The sequence below is a fragment of the Passer montanus genome, unplaced genomic scaffold (assembly GCF_014805655.1).
Source record: "Passer montanus isolate IOZ18808 unplaced genomic scaffold, ASM1480565v1 scaffold10, whole genome shotgun sequence".
NCBI classification, from domain to species: domain Eukaryota; kingdom Metazoa; phylum Chordata; class Aves; order Passeriformes; family Passeridae; genus Passer; species Passer montanus.
In genome coordinates, this window is record NW_024356505.1 from 12,119,747 (window position 1) to 12,139,931 (window position 20,185).

The following is a 20,185-nucleotide window of genomic DNA, read 5'->3' on the forward strand; positions in this document are numbered from 1 at the left end:
GTGGCTCAAATGCAGACCATGACAAAAAAAAAAAAATCAGAAAAAAACCCCAATTACATTTTTTCAATATTAAATCTTTATTATATACAAAAATATTTTGTTGGGAATTAACAGAATTTCATCATTTGTACATCAACATTTTATGTTTGGCTGTGTTTATTGTGAAAATATTAGCTGTGAAAAAGACAAGGTGGGGGGGTCTTAGAAAACAAGTCACAATTTAAAAACATCCCACACAGTAGCTGACTTTATCAGTATGAAGTCACAATGCTAACACAAGTCCCATATCCTAGGCCTGCTCTACAGTACTGTATTCAAGCAATTAGGTACTAAATAATTTCCAGGTTTATATTAAAAAATTCAGCTAATGGTTAAGATTTTTCTTGTAGGAAGTTTTCAGCTAAAGAAACGGTTTTTTACAGGAGAGCAGTTTTGAAAGTTTTACAAATTCAAATCCAGGTTAATTTAATATACTGTAGAAATAATAAAAAAACCTACAAAAAGAAAGAAAACCATGAGACCTTCCAACTGGCAAAACCAGTTGTGAGAAAAAGCAAGGTAAGGAAACACCTGGTAACAGAGTTCTAATACACATTTAAACCCAAACACAACCAAGATCCTACAGTTCTTAGCCTGGTGTGGGGGCAGAGAGCAGCAACTTTCTTGTGTTTTAAACCCCACAGAAGCAGTTCCCCTCCCTACACCACAGTGCACAAATGTTACACATGGGCAACACATGGAGGGTGGGGAAGGGATGCTCAACATTCATTGTCCTAGGGGGAAACAATATATTTCAACAGTTATCCCCACACAAAATTGTGTGCCTAAGCCAACAAAAAAACCCTTCTTTTTTTGCCTGTACAAAGCAGCACTGTTCATTTTGCTTTATGCTATAGATCATGTGAGAGGTCAGGTAACAGAGAGATTGGGTTTTTGGAAGAGGCTCTGATGAATTCAGTTAAATGGTGGCTGCTTGTGGAGTAACCAACAGTTAGCTCAGCCAGGAGAGCAACCAAAATTGCATGGAAAAGCATTAGCATGGAGCTGGTGACATAAAAAGGAAAAGGCTAAATGGGAGAAAGTGTTTCCAGGACTACTTAAATCTGTTACCTGACCACTGTCCTAGCAGCAAAAGGAACTCCATACCCAATGAGCATAACAAACAGTTCCAAGTACCAAGAAAAAAATTAACTTACTTCAAGTGTCATTTATTCTATAAAATACAAATATTGCTGAACCCCTGCTGAATAAATTCCATTTGTAGGTGAAGCTACATAACAGCCTTCACCAAGCTGGGGTTTGTTTTTAGGCCTGTACCAGTAAATCCCAGCTGCAGTTCAGAACTGAGGATCGAGCAGTTGACAATGTAACTGTGGAATCATATCCCACTGCAGAGAATTCAGGTAATTTAGCAGACACTGCCTGAAATATTTGCAGCATTTACCCCAAAGTTTTATTTATATATGGGTGTTTGTGTGTGTGGGCACAAGCACACTTTTAATATGATTAGAAGGAAAAGCTGCCTATAAAAATAACCAAAACTGATTATTTTACAAGTGTTTTCTATTTTTATTTTTAGGATCTGTCTTGGGCCTAAAACCAGTAAGTTACACAAGTCCTAAATACTAATGTTCTTGTTAACTACTATTTCCTCTATAAGACACAAGTGGAAAATCCCAGACAATTCCCATCAGCAAGCCTGTTAAACATATGTGAAAACTAAAAGTACAGGCCAAAAAAGAAGAAACCCAAGGGGAAAAAAAAAAAAAAAAAAGAAGGGCCAGGACTTCACTTCAGCACTGTCAGTCACAAGAGTCCAGCAGAGAAGGAAATTAAAGTACCCTTAAGGATGGAAACCCTTTCAGTGGCCCAGGAGAGGTTTTTATTGCAGGGAGAGGAGGGTGCTGGGAGCTGAGGGTATTTAAGGCAAGAGGCCCAGCAGACTAAGGAGTCTTTGATCCAGTACCCACCACACAGACACCAATAAAATGATCTCACCACTTCTGCAAAGTAGCATCATGAAGTTTGGCAATAACCATGTGGTACTTGAACTCTTTGGAATTTGGGTGAGGCAGGGAACCCCGCATGAAGCAAACAGCCCATACAGATGTGCAGACATGCAACAGAGCTCCAGCTGTTGGTTAGCCCAGAGCTGCACCCGCAGGCACAATGGGCAACGGGGCAGCTGCTGCAGGAGGCACTGTCCATGCACTGGGACATGGCCTCAAGGTTCAGTGTGAGCAGAGAAGCAAGCTACAGGAAGCCTGGATGGGAAACCATGGGATAGGTGAAAGGAGTTGATGTTCACAAGATTGGCTCATGCATAAGGACAGGTAAGAACCCAGTTCCTGATCTCTGGAGTGCTCTGCTTGATTGCTCTTCACTGGTCCTTGGGCATAGCAGAGGCCCACTGGGCTCAGCGGGGTACCTAGCCAGGGATTTTCTGTGTTTCAAAGAAAGAAGTTTCCTATTTCTTAGCTGAATCACCCTCTTCAAAAAACAAAACCAAACCCAGGTGACTTCCTGAGCACTGAGCTGCAGGCAATTTGTAAGCAAGTCACTTAGGTATTTTAGAGGATGCAGTGATTAGAGAGGATGAAGGAAAAAATATCACAATTTGAGCTCAGCCAAGATGTGACAGTTTATATAAACAGAAATTCAAAAGCAATGAGCTGATCTGCCATCCTGCTCCACAAAGCTTTTGTACAACTAAGTACACAGAGCTGCTCTGAGCCGAGAACACGGCACAAGTCACAGATACTGTGTTGGTTATGAGCTTGATTTTCCTTGCCTACCAAGATCTGTGATTCTGCTCCATGTTTACCTTCGTTGCAAAGGTTTGCAGAACATTTTGAAAGACCTTTATAAATCTATGCAAGATGATGTATTCCATTGTAATTATCCCACTAAACTTGGACTGCATCTTGTCACATGATGCAGAACCTAAAGCAGACCTTACAGAGAGCAAGGTCATCACCTGGGTACACAATGCACCACAGTATTTACAGGAGAGCTGAGTCTGGTGCAAGCTTAAGTGAATTTTTTGGTGAATTCAGGGAAATAACTTACAGGTCTTGGCATACTGACTGTACTTCTATGTATAACTTTTCATTCACGGGGCAACTACAGTGTTTCTTCTATAAGTCTCTATATGTACAGAATTTTACAGCACCTCATGCACTGTCCAAAACAGATAGAAATTACAGATAAATATAGATTTTTTTTAGATTGAAATATCTGTATATTTAGAAAAATATACATTAGTAAACACAATAAACCAGGTAGAGAAGTGTACCAGTTCTAAAGTCTCACATGCAGGTAACATTTCTGGATTAAGTCGTGGTAGCTTAGTAATGTGATAACTAACATGAGCATTTTTTGTTTTACCATCCACATACATATACACAGACAACTATTTGATAATTTACTTTTCTAAACTACTTAAATATTTATCTTGTGATACATACCACATATCTTAAACATTTAGCAGCATCTTCACCTCGCTCAGACACACCTATTGTACTCTTTAACAGTCAATGTAAAGTTTTCTTGTTAGTATCTGGAAAATGAATGTTTAGTACAGAATGAGATAACATGAAATCCCAGTTATTTTAACTCCTCCAAAATACACCAAACAGGTGTTTTATGAAATGTTTTGACTTGCTCAAAATGAGCCTCTCATAGTGTCTTCTCCCCTAATTGCACAATGTACAGGCCCTGTCCAACAGCTGATGCAGCACACCCTGGCAGGTAGGGACTGTCACTGCTGTGGATGTGACTGAAACAACACCAGCATTTCAAAAACCTCCAAGAACATTCTTTTTAAAAAGTAGTAACTGTTATTCCAGTCATTCTACCAGGTGGGGACAAACTAAGCAAAGTATCTGATGAAAATGTGACTGTGCCAAAACCCAAAACTACCATGAAGAAACAAAGCAATCTCTCTCCCCCTCTTACCATTAAACAATCCAATATGAACACTTAAGATGTAACAAATAGATGCAAGGGGTATGGTGTTTGGTTTTGAGTCATTCCCTCCCACCAACCTGCCACACAGACAACCACATCAGACCTGCAGATACTTCCACATGATCTTTGTGCCAATCCAAGCAAGTCACCTTCTCTTACTGCTTCAGAACTGCACTGCAGAATTGCTCACTGCCATCTACACCACCACCACCACCCAAAGCTCAGCCACAATGCTCTACCTCCTGATTTAAACCCACAGTATGAACCTGTAGCAAACATTAAAGCTTTGGGCTTTAGCAAATATGTGACTATTCTGGAGATTGCCAACTAGGGAGACTCTTTTTGACAGTATTCTCCCTGGGATGGAAACAGAATGAGCAGAGAGAAGCTTTCCTGACTACACCTTGGTGGCTGTGTTTCATGTGTTTGGTTCAGTAAATTTACAGAAAAAAGATGAAAATAAGCGATGTTTGCAATATGAAGTACTGGGGTATGTAAACTGAAGAATCTTCTCATTCCATACATTGGGGAAGAGTGAACTCAGCCCACTTCTGGCATCAGAAATAAGGGTATATTTCTAACTCATAAGGAAAAGGCATCTTATCAGTCCAGACAGCATATCTTATTTACAACATATGGAGGTCTCTCATGACACAGTACACAAACACAGTTCAGTCATGTTCAGCACAGAGTGCCAAAAGCAAACCACTGAAATAGCCAAGCAACAGCCCTGCTATCATTTGCTGCTACACACAACACCCCATCCACTTCTCAAAGCAGCCTCTGAGCAATAGGATCACAGAACATGTCTCCTGGGAAAGACAACTACAAGTCCCATGCTGGTACCACAACTGAGAGCTCTGCCAAACTTAAAAAAAAAAAAAAAAAAAGAGAGAGAGAAAACACATCCTGAAAAACATAATAATAAAAAAGCAGTGGTACAAATTTTCCTTACAGAATTTCATATTCCCTCTGAAAGACATTTTGAAATCTCAATATTAAGAGCCAAGAAGATCTCCTGTGCTACTCACAAGTTTAACTAACATTTTCCATACACACACTGGGATTTCAAGTCTCCTCTGTCCCTCTTCCCCCACAAGAACTTTACAGGCTACGTAAAAACCATCTGTTGCATACGGGTGTTTTGAGGTTTTTTCAAACAGGCTTCCTCTACTGCGTCCACTCAATTTTTTCCTTTCCTTGTGCACGTAAGTCTTTTGAGAGCCACAGGAAGCAATGCTGTTTTACAGTGTCTAAGCCTGTCTTCCTCCAGAAATAGTTCTGAGGAAGATGCCTTTTGATAGCATTCTGGGTCACACTTTGGTGTTGAAAAGGAATCCAGAAGCCAGGTGCCTGTCACCAGATGGAAGCGGAATTAAACAGATGACTTCAGTTTAGACACCTAACTCAGTATGTGATAGTGAATGTGACTATATACAACAGCTGACAATGTCATAGAAAACATGGTCACAAAAAGAGCTCATCAGAGCAATAAGCTGTATTTTCCTTCTGTTCTCATTAAGCAGAAATTTACATCAGCTTAAGTTTTGATCAATGAACCTGAACCTAATACGAATCATATCAATGAGCGTACTGAGGGGAGAATTGTCACTAAAAAGGAAATACACTGTAAATGAAAAAACCTATAAACAACATTGCTTTTTAGCAGTAAGCTTCCAATTCACAAACTCTCTAATGAAAAATGCAATTAAAAACAATGTAAGAAAAAGCACAGAAATGCCGTTACACAACACTCAAAATACAGCAGTTGATCACACACAAATATTTAAAAGATAATTTAGAACCCAGCTAGACATCACAGGAAATGAAGCCACAGATCACTACACAAATACAGAACAATGTCCTAAGAAAAGAAAATGCCTTTTTTTTCTTTTTTTTTAAGCAATGTGTTTTCACAAGCGTGAATAAATAGTCCTAAACATTAAGTGTCACCTACAAGGCTCCACATTATCAGGTTCTCTCTCAAGCTACTTCACCATTATTCAAATTGCACTGAATTACCTTGCGTATGACTTTCTAATGTCAGTACTTCAACTGTAATGGGCTAACAGGTTGGCTCCCAAGAAAGCATAACAAGCAGCTTGCAAGGTATTGCTCTATGTTATTTTAGGAGACAGATATAAGGGAATCTACACAAAAGTTATACAAATCAAGAGATATCAAGAACTTTTGAAACATCAGGAATGCACCAACATTAAGCTGAAAGCAGCTGGAGCAATGGACCTGTGTTTTTGTTACTGCTTTTAATATTTAAAATTCTGCTCCCATGAAATTATTATTTTTTGAAGAAAAAAAACCTCAAAGAAATTAGTGTTCTTTCCGAATAAGAGCTATAGACTTTTGATCAGTTAAACACTAACATTAACAAATTTTACAAAAATTGTTTCAAGTATCCTTTTTTAATCACAGTGAAAATGTAAGACCAAGATGTAAATGTTGAAGTGAATGAAAGTTTCTTAGATGAAAAAGGCAAAGATACTAAATCAAAACATAGAAAAATGCTTAAACGCATTTCCTTCATGTGATATGAATAGAAAGGTTATCTGTAAAAAGTTAGAAAAATTAAAATAAATTACATATTTAAGTACACTTTCTCTTCAACATTTTTATAAAAATTCAGAACAGTGTACTTTTGAATATACACAGAGTAAAAATGCACAGGTGCTGTAGGTTATCATCAGTATCTACATATCACGTTTGCTGCTGCTGACTTTATTTGTTACTTCAGCTCCAGTTGGAACAGCTCAATAGACCCAGCTGATGGGGACCCACTGGGGCTCCAGCCTCAGTCTCTCGATGGCCGTCTGCAGCTTCTCGAAGGCTTTGTCCAGGTTGTCATTTACAATGGTCAGGTCAAAGTAGTGGTTGTAGGCTCGCTGGATCCGGGCGCTCTCGTCCACTGTTTTCTTCAGATCAGTGTCCTGTGCAAGAGATTTTTAAGGGTCAGTGAATCTAAATCTTACTAAAGATTTAAAGAGAAGACTTGGCAAATCCTTATAGATGCAGAAGTACATACTGCAACTGACTATTTAAACCTAGATACCACATACATTTTTAAAAAAAGGGAAGTTTTCATTTATAATACATTCAAACAGAAATTGACCTAAAATACATTGAAAGGGCTGAAAAAGGTGCCAATAACATTAAATATAGCAAGAAAATGTTTGCCAATCTTGCAATTTTGTAGAGAATCAATAGAAGCACGTGAACTTGAGCTGGTGTGCACAGGGAGCAGTTAACCACTTTCTATGGGCAACTGATGATCCAACCAGAATAAAATTAATGCTTTAGGAATGACTAAGCCAATCAGTTTTGTAAAAACATTTGTGTCCCTTTTATTTCCACAGAAGACACCAAAAATCCAAGATTTTAAATTAGCATGAAATGAAAGGCAATTTCTAGCAGAATAAAGCTCTAGAATACCTTATGGCTCTTAGAGACAACATTTCAGCCTAGCTCACCTGACATCAGTCCCTCATTTGTAAACCACTGCTACATTATTGTAGTCCTGACATGAGCTGCAAAATATGCAGGAAATTTGTATTCCTATATTAGGAAGCCTTTATAAAGTGCATCTGAGCACGTTTTTGCATTTTGCTAGTCCTACATTCTTTAAAATTCCTCTCAATTTTTGTGGAACAGCAAGTTTTTTTGGAAGTAGTTATGAGATTTGTCCCCATTTACAGTAATTATTTCAGTATTTTCAAGTCCTGATACAGCTGTCAATAAAAAGCCAAAATGAAAAACTAAGTTTGTCAAAAGTCTTGCCTTCACAGTGAATGAAGGAAACAAGTAATATGTGTGACCCCAAGAGCCAGACTTTTTGTAATGGACTGGGTTAGGATGCTAGAAATAATACAGCCAGGTCCACTAACAAGCAAACTGTAATACTTTAAATGACATTTGTTTTTCATTTGTTCAGGAAGCACAAGAATATGAAACAGCAAATCATACTCCATATACATGTGCAGGGATGCGATGCAGAATCCGTAAAGACACATAAATGCATATTTGAAATTTAACAACCCTCTTTATTATTCGTAAGAAGTAATACAGAGGCAAAGATGTCCCTTAGGGAATCAAATATTAGGAAGTACAGGAAATTATTTTTATACTTGTGTGGACAGTTTTAACATTGCTTTCTCATATATGCACCATAAAATTCAGAGTTCATTTGGGGCAGGAAAGAGGGATGACTGAGCATCCACAGACACACCAGAATGCACAATAACCAGAACCCATGACTAAAAATTATACACTCATTTCATGAAAATACTAACCCACCCCTCACCCCCATTTTATAGCTTTGAATGCCCTGTCAGCATTTATTCAAAATATTCCTACGAAGCTGCAGCACTATCATTATGAGCCATCAGCAAAACACAGCTTTTCTCTGTTGGGGAAGTTGAACTGCTCAATTTGGCTTTTTTTTTTGCCTTTGCTCCTGAAGCTGGGAAAGTTCATGCCCACACAGAGTATTTATACTTTGCTGCACCAGAGGAATCGTCTTACTTCCCTCTGCTACACATAGTGTCTAAGAAAAGGAGGGAAGATCTAATGAACAAAACATGCCACTTCACTTTATATGACAAATCAAAGGAACTTCAGGGGAAGTTGTTCAACACTTCTTATTCTGGCAGCTGTCAGCCACTCTCAGTGCTGCAGCAGTGGAAACAAGGACAACCCACATTCTTGGGGTTTCTTTGTATTTTTTGGACGTTTTTTGATGGTTTGTTGGTTATTGAGGTTTTTGCTTTTTCCTTTTTTGACACAAGCTGCAATATCTTTGCCAAGCATTACATATTATTAAGACAAACAGGAACAAAAATTTGGGTGGGGAGGGAGATAGGAAAGTCAAGGAAAGATATCTGCATAAAAGAACAATTGCCACCATGAAATATCTACCATTTGCTGCTAATAATCAAAGGTGACAGTTCCCAAAGTACACATTACAAGTAATTTTTGTAATCAACACTTCACCGTAAGAGGTCTATTTTTAAGAAAGAAGCAATCTTCCTAATACATAGTATTTGATTAACTTCTACTAAGTAATCAGCAAAAGTCCTGCCTAACTTTTCTTAGAGACATTCGTTTCAGAACAAATTCCACCTAAACTGAATGGTAAAAATTTTTTTAAAAATCTAAGAACATCTTGTTCAAAGAAAACTAAATAGGAAATGATCTGCTTACAGTGAGAAGTTTGGTTGTAATTCCAGCATCTACCACAGCCTTGTGCATAGCTCGCAAAGTCTCCAACTCTGGAGCAGCAATAAACACCACATAGGGCATGAATTCTGAAGTCCTCAGTATTTTTAGAGCCTAGAGGCAAAGAAAAAGAGAAAAAAAACAAAACACCAAAGTTTGAGAGTGACTCACCACATCTCCCCATTACTTTAACGACACCACAAAACTCATCTGTTACGATGGGCAGCAATACATAAGTGAAGATTCTTATTTCTGTTCTGGAAATTCCTACACTGCCTTTTGAAATGCTCAGCATCAGTTTTTCCTTGGCTAAAAAGATTATTTATTACTCTTCAAGACTCCTCCTTCATGCAGAATTTAAGTTGGGTTTTTTCCATCTTTCTAACCCATTCCAAGTAAATGCCACAAACACAAGAATCCAGTTGATAATTGTAACCTTGAAACCAGATAAGAAGCCTCCAAATTTGAAGGCATCTCTCTTCACCTCTTCAACATTATAATCTCACACTTGTTATAATAATAAAATTATAAATCATATACCTGTGGATTTACGTCCAAAATGCAGGTCCTTCCTGTCTGAACAACTTCAAGGATGGAATCAATTTTGGTGCCATAAAGATTTCCTTCATATTCTCCATGCTCTAAGTATCTGCCAGCTTTAATATCCGTCTCCATTTCGGCTCGTGACACAAATCTATATGCTTGCCCATCTTTTTCATCATCCCTTGGCTTTCGTGAAGTAACTAAACAAAAAATTAAAAATATAAATTGAATGCTTTCATTTCATATTTGGAATAGAAATATGAGACTGGACTGCTTATTAAGTTAGAGAGAGTATAACATACATAGTTATACAGTTGTAATTGCTCCATGTACAGGTTTATTCATTATTCTAGATAAATTTCAAAACTGAGGACAGCCCCTCCTGTTCCCTTTATTTATATTGCTTTCTATATGTTGCTTACCCACCCATTTGCCTGTTTCCTTTGTTTTACTCCTTCACACCATACACAATACTCATTCATGTAATCTTTTTAAGTATTCACTTAATAAAATCTTTATTTAAGTGACTTGAAAATCAAATGGAAGTTTAACTCTCAAATGCCAAATGTACTTCTGAAAATAGCTGAGCACAAGATCTGCCCCATCCCACCCTCAAAACCTTTGCTCTCTCTATTTGCCCTGTTGTTCAGGGTAGAATTATCTGAGCTAGCTATAAAGAAAGTCAGCTTAAATATCAGAAGCAGCCCAGTCACCATAGCAGAATCTTAGGGGAGGCCAGCTAATGCTGCTTTCCAGGACAACGTCCCTTTTAAAGCAAGTTAAATTCCCTGTAGAAAGATTAAAGCCAGTATTTGAGAAAATCATTATCAGCTATCTTGGGTATTGGCTACACTGTGCAGTACAGACATTACTTAAGCAAAAAAGTAAAAATAAAATTTAAAAAAAAGTAAAATAAAATACAACATATTATTATTGACTTTGCTGCCCTATCGCCACATTAAGTACCTGCTACTTATATTTAATTAGATTTGAACTCTAGAACATATTAAACCTAACAGTCAGTGCATTCCTTTGGTAATACTTCTATTATCACTTGGTGCAACTTGTTGTGACAAGTGGAAAGCAATCTTTCCCTTCCAGTAATTCCTATCCACTTCAATCTTGTAGAAAACACAAGTGCCAGGAAAAATTATCATCTGAAGCTGTTAAGAATAAATATATTACTAGAACATCTAGTTTTAGTCAAGATTCTATGGAAAGATTAAAACTATAGTGGTTAATACAATACATTAAAAAGAATCATATATCAGTTTGCAATTAATTTTGGAGAGCAAGCTTTAACAACTTACAGCTAGGAGATAATTTAACAGTTCAGTTATCCACACTGAAGAAAAGTCACAGCACCACGTGCTGGATTAGAACTCAACACCAAGAACATGCCTCTCCCTGTAGAGCAGTGGATCAATTTCACCCATTTCCCACCTCCCAAAACACATTCAACACAAATAAGTTTATGAATAACCTGGAGAATTTTCTTCTAATCAAAGACCAACTAAGTTTACTGATTATCCCACTTAAAATCTGAAGTAGAGAAAGGGTTCTGTATACAATAAACTGGGTATTGCATGTGCATTCATTAGACTATCAGATTGGGGAAAGTTTACTAAGAATGTTCAACAACCGTGCTGCATTACTTACACATATTCAAGCATCTATACAGCATTTTAGAGAAGTAAGTAATTCTGAAGGTTTTTTTGAAATAGAATAAGAATTTTAGAAGCAATAAAAAGCCTCTTACTATTTTACCAATATAAAATAATGGAATTCCCAAGAGAAGATTTCTTTTAAAAAAAGAAGTAAACCTTGTTATCAGGTCCACAAACCAATTCTAATTGCCCTGGCCAGTTTTGATGCTAGAGATTCAGCAAATGAGAGAGACTGGTTTTCTCATCTTGCACAATTCATCTTTCAGACCTGTCCCTCCTCCTAGTATTATCAGATCTATTTCTTGCCCACTGGAAACAGAAGGGAACAGATTGTTTTTGAAATTCTGAAAAGCACATGGCAGGAGAATAGCAATGTAGGCTAGAGTGGGCTTCTCTGGTCAGCAGCCAAATAGGAGGGAAGAGTTAAAAAAAAGGTTAATGAGCAAAGTACTTGAAAGAAAGGCAAGAAAACATGCTTCAGGTAAAAGAAGGGGTTTTTTTGCTATTTATAGGGGAGGGGGAATGAAAGATCATGTACTTAAGGCTAGATATATTAAAATATTGGACAGTTATACAAATTTTGGAGATCACAAACACTTACTTCAGTTTTATTGGAAGTTTGCTGCTTTTCCTTACATTTCTAAACTAAAGCAACAATTTATAATGTCTAGTCCACAGGTGGAAAACTAAAAGGCAGACCTGAGAAACTCCACTGGCTGTTCATTACAGAAGGCTACTAAGAAATTATGGAATGACCTCAGTAATGGATGGCAACTGACACTGAGGAAACCCAGACTGAAATACTGCATAGACAAAAACTGGTCTTCTGCAGCATCAGTAACATTTAAGTGCTAGTTACAAATGTTTTCATGGTCATATGTTAGTTCAGGTTTCTGAAAACAGGAAGAGCCTTTTGTTTTCCCACTGTATACAATTTTTATGCTCTGACAAAATCTTTCCCACACTGAATCAGTAGGATAAACATCACACACTTTCAAAGTATCATAATATCATACTTAATCAAAGTATTATATTACAGTGGGAATGTTAACAACTTACATGGCACTGTAGTTCCAAATCTAGTAGGATTCAGCACAATAAACCTGTTCTTCAAACTCCTTCGCCCCACTCCCTGGGCTCCAATCAAGACCAGGGTTTTCCTCTGAAAAGGAGGCATTTTGGCCACTTCCTCATATATCTGGATTTCATGGCGATCAAATTCTACATTGAGAAACGTACAAAAAACTTTAATACACACTCAGGGCTGTAAGAAAAAAAAAATAGTAGTCCTGCTATTTATCAACAGACCCCATATGAATATAAACAGTACTCAGAGGGCAGTAAGTTTGATACAAGACTTCTAGATTTAATTTGGTTTGGGAATAAAATAGTTTTTGCTCCACGGACAGCATAAGTTCAGGTTCTCTCTTTTACTCCCAAGGAGAAAAGTCTGTGTTTGATCAGAAGGTGAAAACTGCAGCTAACAATTTGTGAACTTCCGCAGGATCGTGGGATGGTTGAGGCTGGAAGGTACCTCTGGAAGGCACCTGGTCCACCTCAATGCCCAGGACCACAGCCAGACACTTGCTGAGTGTCTCCAAGGATGACAACTCCACAACCTCTGTGGACAACCTGTGCCAGTGCTCAGTCACCCTCCCAGTGGAAAAGGTGTTTTCTGACGTTCAGAGCCTGTGCTGCTTGTTGGCTCTTGCCCTGTCACTGGACTACTCTGCAAAAACCCACCCAGCTCCATCCTCTTTGCACCCTCCATTCAGGTATTTGTACACATTGGTGAGACCTGCCCTGAGCCTCCTCTTTTCCAGACTGAACATTCCCAGCTGTCTCAGCTTTTTCTCATGGGTGATATGCTCCAGTCCCTTGAACATCTTTGTATGTCCACATCTCTCTTGCACTGGGGAGGTGCTCAGTACTCTTAGGTGTGGCCTCACCAATGCTGAACAGAAGCGAAAAATCACATCCCCTCAGCCCACTGGCAGCAAACATTTCACTTTTTTTTCTTAACTCCCAGTTTTTCTCTGATTTCCACCCATCAAATGATGTACTCAGCACAGCCATGTCTGCACTGGTCACTATTACTTTTAAACTATAAAAACTATCTGATCTATCAAACTTATAATGAAATATTTTACTGCAAATCTTTAGCTATGGATACACTACACTCTGCAAGTTTTGATGCCTAAAGAACTTTGACTTTCAGGTAGTATTAAGAGATACCTGCATTTCTTGTAGTGAGATACATCATCTTTTTCTTTTTTTTGCTGCTTATTGTTCCACAGAAAGGCCCTAAAAATAAAAAACTAGATGAACTCACAATTTCTGTTAATTTCCAAATCTTATTTACATGAAAATATGAAATTTTACATTAATAAATTTATAAGGACTATTCTAGAATTGTACATATCCTAGGGAAAGAAATAACATCTATTTACAAACCCATCATATGGTACAGGAAGAACTGAACATGGAAAAAAAAATTTTTCTAGAAAAGAAAGCAGCTGAAAAATTTATGTTTAGCTTATTAAGTTCCAGTGTATATCACACAAATTTTTTTTTTAAAAGTGCACACTGCCTGTCCCACTGCATTCAGCTTTTCATCACCAGGTGGCAAAACTGATTCATGTGTCTTTGAACACTAAAAAGAGACTTCACCCTTTGTCCTTCAGCAAAAGCCAAAATATAAAATTCAGCAGTTCACAATAATCTGTGTAATCTCACACAACAGTTTTTCTATTATTTATGTAAGGCAAGAAAAGCAAAACAAATGGAGTCAGAGCAAAATCTACTCCTGAAAATTACTAAATCTTACCTGAGTTGTCCCAATCCCTCCTAACAAAAGCCTTTCTCTTCTCTTCCAGGAACTGGCTAGGAATTAGACCTGCACTTCCTCCTTCTTTGACATGACTAGCCTGTGGGAGAAAGAAAAAAAAATTAAAGATTATATTTAACTTGCAAGAAGCATTTTTCTCATCAACATGGTGTTGACTGACTTCCTCACTGCTAGCTTCTCAGTGGTGAGTGTTGATACATTTACTACTGAGACTTAAAAATTCAGAGTCAGATGTAAATATTAAAATTCTCCTTTACAGGAATAGTGTCTTGCTATTGAGTATTAAAATTCAGAACTTCAGAACACTTAAATAAAATAGATGCAAGTTTCATTACTGGTTCCCATTACATTAGTAAACTCCTCCAGCCATAAAACTTTGGCATAAAATTCCCAAGTGGAATTCTCTGGCTCCAGACACTCAGGTGTCTCAGGTGGCAAAACTCAAGATTTTCTAGTATACAGTATACTTATTTTATATTTTTGAGCTGCTCCAAAGAGGTTTCAGCGCAGTTATTAACTGTCATTTCCCAATGAATGCCAGTAACACATCCCTAATCATGCCTTCAAGGTTTTTGCACTAAGCAAATACAGATTTAAAATCTCAGTAACTTAAGTATTCCCAGTAATGAATTGGCTAAAATTCTCTATAAAATAATTCATGGCAAGCTCAATTCTCAGCAAGCTTAACACACACAAACACAGTTATGAAATGTTTAATTCTCCATAAATCTTTTGCTTGCAATAAATCCTTCTTTTGCTAAGATGAGATGTTTGCTTTTCAACTTGTATGCTTTTATCTATGACTAACTGATTTTTTACAGTATGAAGTTTTCATTAACAGTCTAGCATTTCTAGAAAGCATAAGGAAAAACTAAATTTCTTTCTCCTGGGGCATGATCTGCATAGAAATACACTATACTGATTTAACACATTTCAATTCTGCCAGATTGAGTGTTGAAGATTTATTTCTCCTGGACTCCCACAAGTTACAACTGGAGAGTTTCAAAGGCAATACAGAAGTCAGCATGAGTGCTAAACATAAAACTCCTCCAGAGTTTTGGACTGTCTACTTCTGAAACTAATTAAGTTGGCAACAATAAATTTTCAGCCTTTCCTCACACTTTTTATTAATTTTCTTTTTGTTATTACTGTCACTGAGAAGCAACAAAATTCAGCATCTGCTTAGGTATATTGGAATATTTCTGTTGCTTTTATAGAAGTCATATCTTGTTCTGAGGTAGAGTATGGCCCTCTTCTGCCTGTTACCTTGCAAAGGGTGAGCAATGTAGGGGTCAAAAGGGAAATTAATAACACTATACTCTGCCAGTTTCGAGAATTTCAGTAAAGAAAAGGGTCTTAAAGTTCACTTGTCCCATTTTCAGAGGCATTGATAATGTTTAATTCTGTACATAGTGTCTTGGAAAAAATAAACATAGCATAAGCACTGGATTACATTTCTACTGAAGGATTGAATGTAGAAATACCACCTTAAACCAGGATGAACTGTTAATACTTGAAATAGTGCCAAACACTGTGACTATGAGCATGCATGATACACAGCTCACAGACACTGACCACCACTGTAGATATGAAACATACAGCCTCTCCAAACAGCTATTCTCACCCCCTTCAAATCCACAAGATTAATTTCTCTCTCCACACCTCTGAGCACTCAGGAAGAGGTCTATGTCTTCCACAGCTGCTGTCAGGGAAGGCTTACCACAATTACAGTCAAACTATGACTTTTTTTCCATAAATTGTTCACCTTAGATTGATTTGGGAATGTCCAGGCTTATGATACAAGAACAAAGACAAATAAACACAACTAACAGTAAAATGAGTGTTACATATACAATTTAAAACATTCCTTTTCCTTTAGTGTTTCACCTTCATATCTTTATAGGAGCTTGAAATTGGATTGCAGTGTAAATATTTTTTCATATATCTACTGTTAAATGGAAATAGATCATAATTTAAAGAATTTATTATTAAGGCAACTACTGATGCTTTTCAGGTTTTTATTTTACTTTTATTTTGCTTTTAATCTTTTTACCAACCTGCCACCAATTTGGATCTTCCCGGTTTACAATCTGAAGAATTTCTCCTTTAGAAAATTTCAAACCTGCTTCTTTGCATGGGATGAGGTTGTCATTATATGGATTATAATCAAAATGACACTTCACAAAAACCTGAAATGTGTAAAAAGTAACAAAGCTTAAGCAATATAAAATACATTCTGACTAATCTATCTGTCAAACTGAAGTAATGTCTTTACCTACAGCACAAAAACCTTGACATGATCCAAGCTGCATTTGGCATGCAAAATACAATCTAGGGGGAAAAAGTTAATCACCAACTGGGACAGAATAATCAATGGTGCAAACCTTGGCTGAAATAGCTTCATGACAAAAATAAAAAAATCTGTTCCATTTGGACATGGTATTACGAAATGCTCATTTTTGCATTTCAGTGTATACAACTCAACTAGAATTCTGACTTTAATTCTTAAAAACACAAACAAATTATTGGAATGTGAGCACTCTATTTAAGGTTTGTAGAATCTTAAGAATTACTTTTAAAACATTCAGTTCATGGCAAAAATAATAGGAGATTCAGCTGCTTAAGACTCAAATGTGATGCAGGGGAAGAAACAGTAGGTTGCATGACTGAACTGAAAACATCTTTGACTGTCTTTGTACCAGGCTGGGGAGCAAAGGAAGCCCTGCACCTGCCTCAACAGAGCACATTCCCTCAGCCTCTGTTCAGTGGAAGCACAGCCTGTTATAGTCACAGGCATTAAGACCCACTACTTGAAGGAGCACCTCATAGGGTGTTCCAAAGACACTGATTTAGCTCAGGAAGTCACTTCTGCCATGGAGAAATTGACAGCCTACAAGCAACAACAAAAGGATAAGGAACAGCCACCATCCAAGTTCCCACTGAAGTCAGCGAGTTCAAGTTTGTCTGTCGAATTAAATATGCTTCTGAATTCTGTTAAGCTGCTTATTTTGACACTAACCACATTATAACCACACACACACTTCAGTGCATGAAGTGTGATCATGGTCATGTCATCAGCGGTCACTTAAGGTCAAGGAAACATGCTTTATATGTAGCATACAAATGTCTAACAATTTTAGACACTAATTCCAGTTTTTTAGGCAGGCATATTAGGTGAATAAACTCATTTCTAAAATGTAATTAAAGGTAAATACAGGTATCTACATTTTACTCTTCCTCCTAGCATTATATTCACAAAATAATCAAAATATGTCTAATCCAGAATCTTACACAGTAAAGTACTGAGCAGCAGTTCTTTTCACAGAATCATCAGAAATGTGCTACTGACCTGTTGAGGAATGACAGTGTCTCTGTAGCTGGGGAGAATTTTCAAAGTGACACTTCCACTGATGTTTTTCAGCAGTTCTTGCAATTCTTTTGGATTGTTTCCAACCTCGTGGCCATTCACCTCTTTAATAATGTCCCCTACATGCAGAAGACCCTGCCGATCTATCATTCCTCCATGAAGAATTCGGGCTATTACCAGATCGTTGTTCTCCACTCTGAACGTGACTCCCTGAAAGAGACACATGACACCCAGTTTACCACTGTTTGAATTTCAGTTTCATTTTACCATTACCTCAAGCACAAACACACAGCTGTGGGAGATTCCACCTACCCCAATGAAAACAGTTACAGCTACTACAGTGTCAGAGCTCCTGATATAGAGAAGCATTAGGTGACACACAAGTGCTCTCACACAAGGTTTTCATATGACTGAAAAAATTTACTGTTCTTGATTGCATGCAATCCTGTCATCTCATCTCAAGATGTTGTGTTAGTCAGTTATGCCAGCAGACATTCAGCCCAGTGACTGCCTAATTACTATCCCATTTCCTCTTGCAGAGAATGGGATGGAGTACACGGAAGTATCTTCCTATTTCAATCTCTCAACACTTACCCATTAAATTACACAACATTATGAAAATAATTAAAACATAATGCAAGAAACCAGGTACATACAAACATTTTCACTAGCACTTTAGACACACTCACCCTCAATTACTTACCAGTGGCTCTCCTGCTCTTTTGTGAATTCCAAGGATACGAATAGCATCTACTGGAACAACCTGGTTGTTCACAGAAGAATTATTGACTTCTGGGCTAGAAGGAGGGGAATCATAACATTTTGAAGCAACAATATCGTGTGCTTCCAAGAGTGACTGCAAAGGAACAGAAAAAATTATTTTTTTAAGTCATGAAATAACTGTTTGTGAAAGGATTTAGTGCTGAATAACCACTGAATCTGTCCTTTTGGGATCAGGTCATAATACTCTTACTTCACATGAAATAAAGCAAAAACAGACACAATAAGCGCTCACATGAACTGATAAGCCTATTGGCTTGGCAAATATCCTATCTTGTACATAAAAATGCTGCTTCTTAAGGAAATATAGGAGAAATGTAACTAAACTGGGGAGGAATGTGTGATGTTACAAGGGAAGAAGACAGAAAAAGGAGTACCTAAAATAGTCTTCCACCCAATGAGACAGTATCTGAGCAAATGGTTACAGTAAATGAACAACCCATTGCAAAAAAAATGAAGATAACTCATCATTAGATACTTGCATTTAATGCAATAAAATATTCCTCCACAGTAATTTGGATAATGACAAGTATGCAAGGATTTCTAGCTGTCTGCAGAATGAGTGCTTCCTGCTTGCATAAAGCCAAGGCAGAATTCTAGTAACAAATTAATCCAAGCTTACAAAGTTTACTTTCTGGAAGACAGGAGCTCACACTTTAAAGTTGACGGTGTTTTCTCCAGTCCACACACGTAAATACAAGGTAGAAGGAGGAGATTAAAATGAATATAATCATATTTGGAAGACAATGTAATTTAAGCATGATTTTTTTATAAAAGATATCTTAGGATAAAGAGAAATGCATAATACAATACATACAGGTAAACCAAGAGCAAACTTGTGCATTAAGACAGTGGAGACTTTCTGTCTTTCTGTCACCTTCTAGTGTAAGGTGACCAAGGTGACCCTGCCCATGGTGGGCAATCTGGAACAAGATGATCTTTAAGGTCCCTTCCAACCCAAACCATTCTGTGATTCTATGAGAGGAAAAGGGACACCTGATAGCCATCCTACACAGTAGTCTAAGGTAAAGCATCCTACAGCACAGGGAGTCACACTGACAGATACATGGAGAGAAGCAGCAAGCAGAAGAGATGCCTACTGGGCCTCCAACTACACAGCTTTGTTCCTACAGTGACTGCTCAGATATGGTCTGAAGGCAGGTTACTGACTGTGTCACAGGAGTAGCTAAAAAGGAAGACACCATGGGACTATCACTGATACTGGCATGCACATGCCAGAGGAAGACAGCAAACCACCAGAAAGCAGAGCAGATGGGCAGGTAAGAGTAATGATTTGCTGTGCAGTCTGCTTCATCCTTCTGTAAGCCACCTCTAAGCTAAAGGCTGTGCAACCACATTAGGTTAGTGCTAAGCTCAGCATGCAAGCCCTCAAGGTGTCACAAACCTGAGCAGTCATTTTAATCTGCCCATTACACGATGAACCTGCTGATATTTCAACTTGAGGTTAGAAGGAAGTATTAATTCACCGATTTTGCCCCTTCCATTAAGACTGTAAAGACAGCTGCTTATTGTGGCTGCTCTGATACTGTGGACACAAACCAAATCAAATTAAATAGGAAAAACAATCATTTATTTAAATGAAGCAGCTGTCAGATGGTAGCAATTTCTAATTCTTCACTATCCAAGACACATCCAATCCAGAAACCAGGAGAATAGATCTCTCTGCCAATGTTTGCAAGCAACATATTTTTGGATATTTGTACATTTTCAAAATGAAATTAATTTGCATCAGCTACACATTTTTACAGATTAGCACTCACAAAA

General features: G+C 37.6%; 2 protein-coding genes across 5 annotated transcripts in view; one reads left to right on the forward strand and one right to left on the reverse strand.

The window, feature by feature from the left end:
- The window catches only part of GSDME (gasdermin E), a 39,877-nt gene extending 24,531 nt beyond the window's left edge, over positions 1 to 15,346 (forward strand). The window contains exons 11-13 of one of the 2 annotated variants that reach the window (XR_005627435.1): positions 12,910 to 13,180; positions 14,282 to 14,437; positions 15,200 to 15,346. The gene's annotated coding sequence lies outside the window, so the exon portion shown is untranslated. Of the gene's footprint in view, positions 1 to 12,909; positions 13,181 to 14,281; positions 14,438 to 15,199 lie in introns of those variants that run through there. The other variant, XR_005627437.1, reaches the window with a different exon arrangement.
- The window catches only part of PALS2 (protein associated with LIN7 2, MAGUK family member), a 61,884-nt gene continuing 41,755 nt past the window's right edge, over positions 57 to 20,185 (reverse strand). For all 3 annotated transcript variants that reach the window (XM_039709024.1, XM_039709007.1, XM_039709014.1), the window contains exons 4-12: positions 18,324 to 18,476; positions 17,603 to 17,830; positions 16,311 to 16,442; positions 14,233 to 14,332; positions 13,641 to 13,709; positions 12,465 to 12,626; positions 9,736 to 9,938; positions 9,181 to 9,309; positions 57 to 6,911 (exon numbers count right to left, since the gene is read on the reverse strand). In XM_039709024.1, the coding sequence (XP_039564958.1) occupies positions 6,735 to 6,911; positions 9,181 to 9,309; positions 9,736 to 9,938; positions 12,465 to 12,626; positions 13,641 to 13,709; positions 14,233 to 14,332; positions 16,311 to 16,442; positions 17,603 to 17,830; positions 18,324 to 18,476 (1,353 nt within the window). In that variant the 3' untranslated portion in view covers positions 57 to 6,734. The remainder of the gene's footprint in view (positions 6,912 to 9,180; positions 9,310 to 9,735; positions 9,939 to 12,464; positions 12,627 to 13,640; positions 13,710 to 14,232; positions 14,333 to 16,310; positions 16,443 to 17,602; positions 17,831 to 18,323; positions 18,477 to 20,185) is intronic.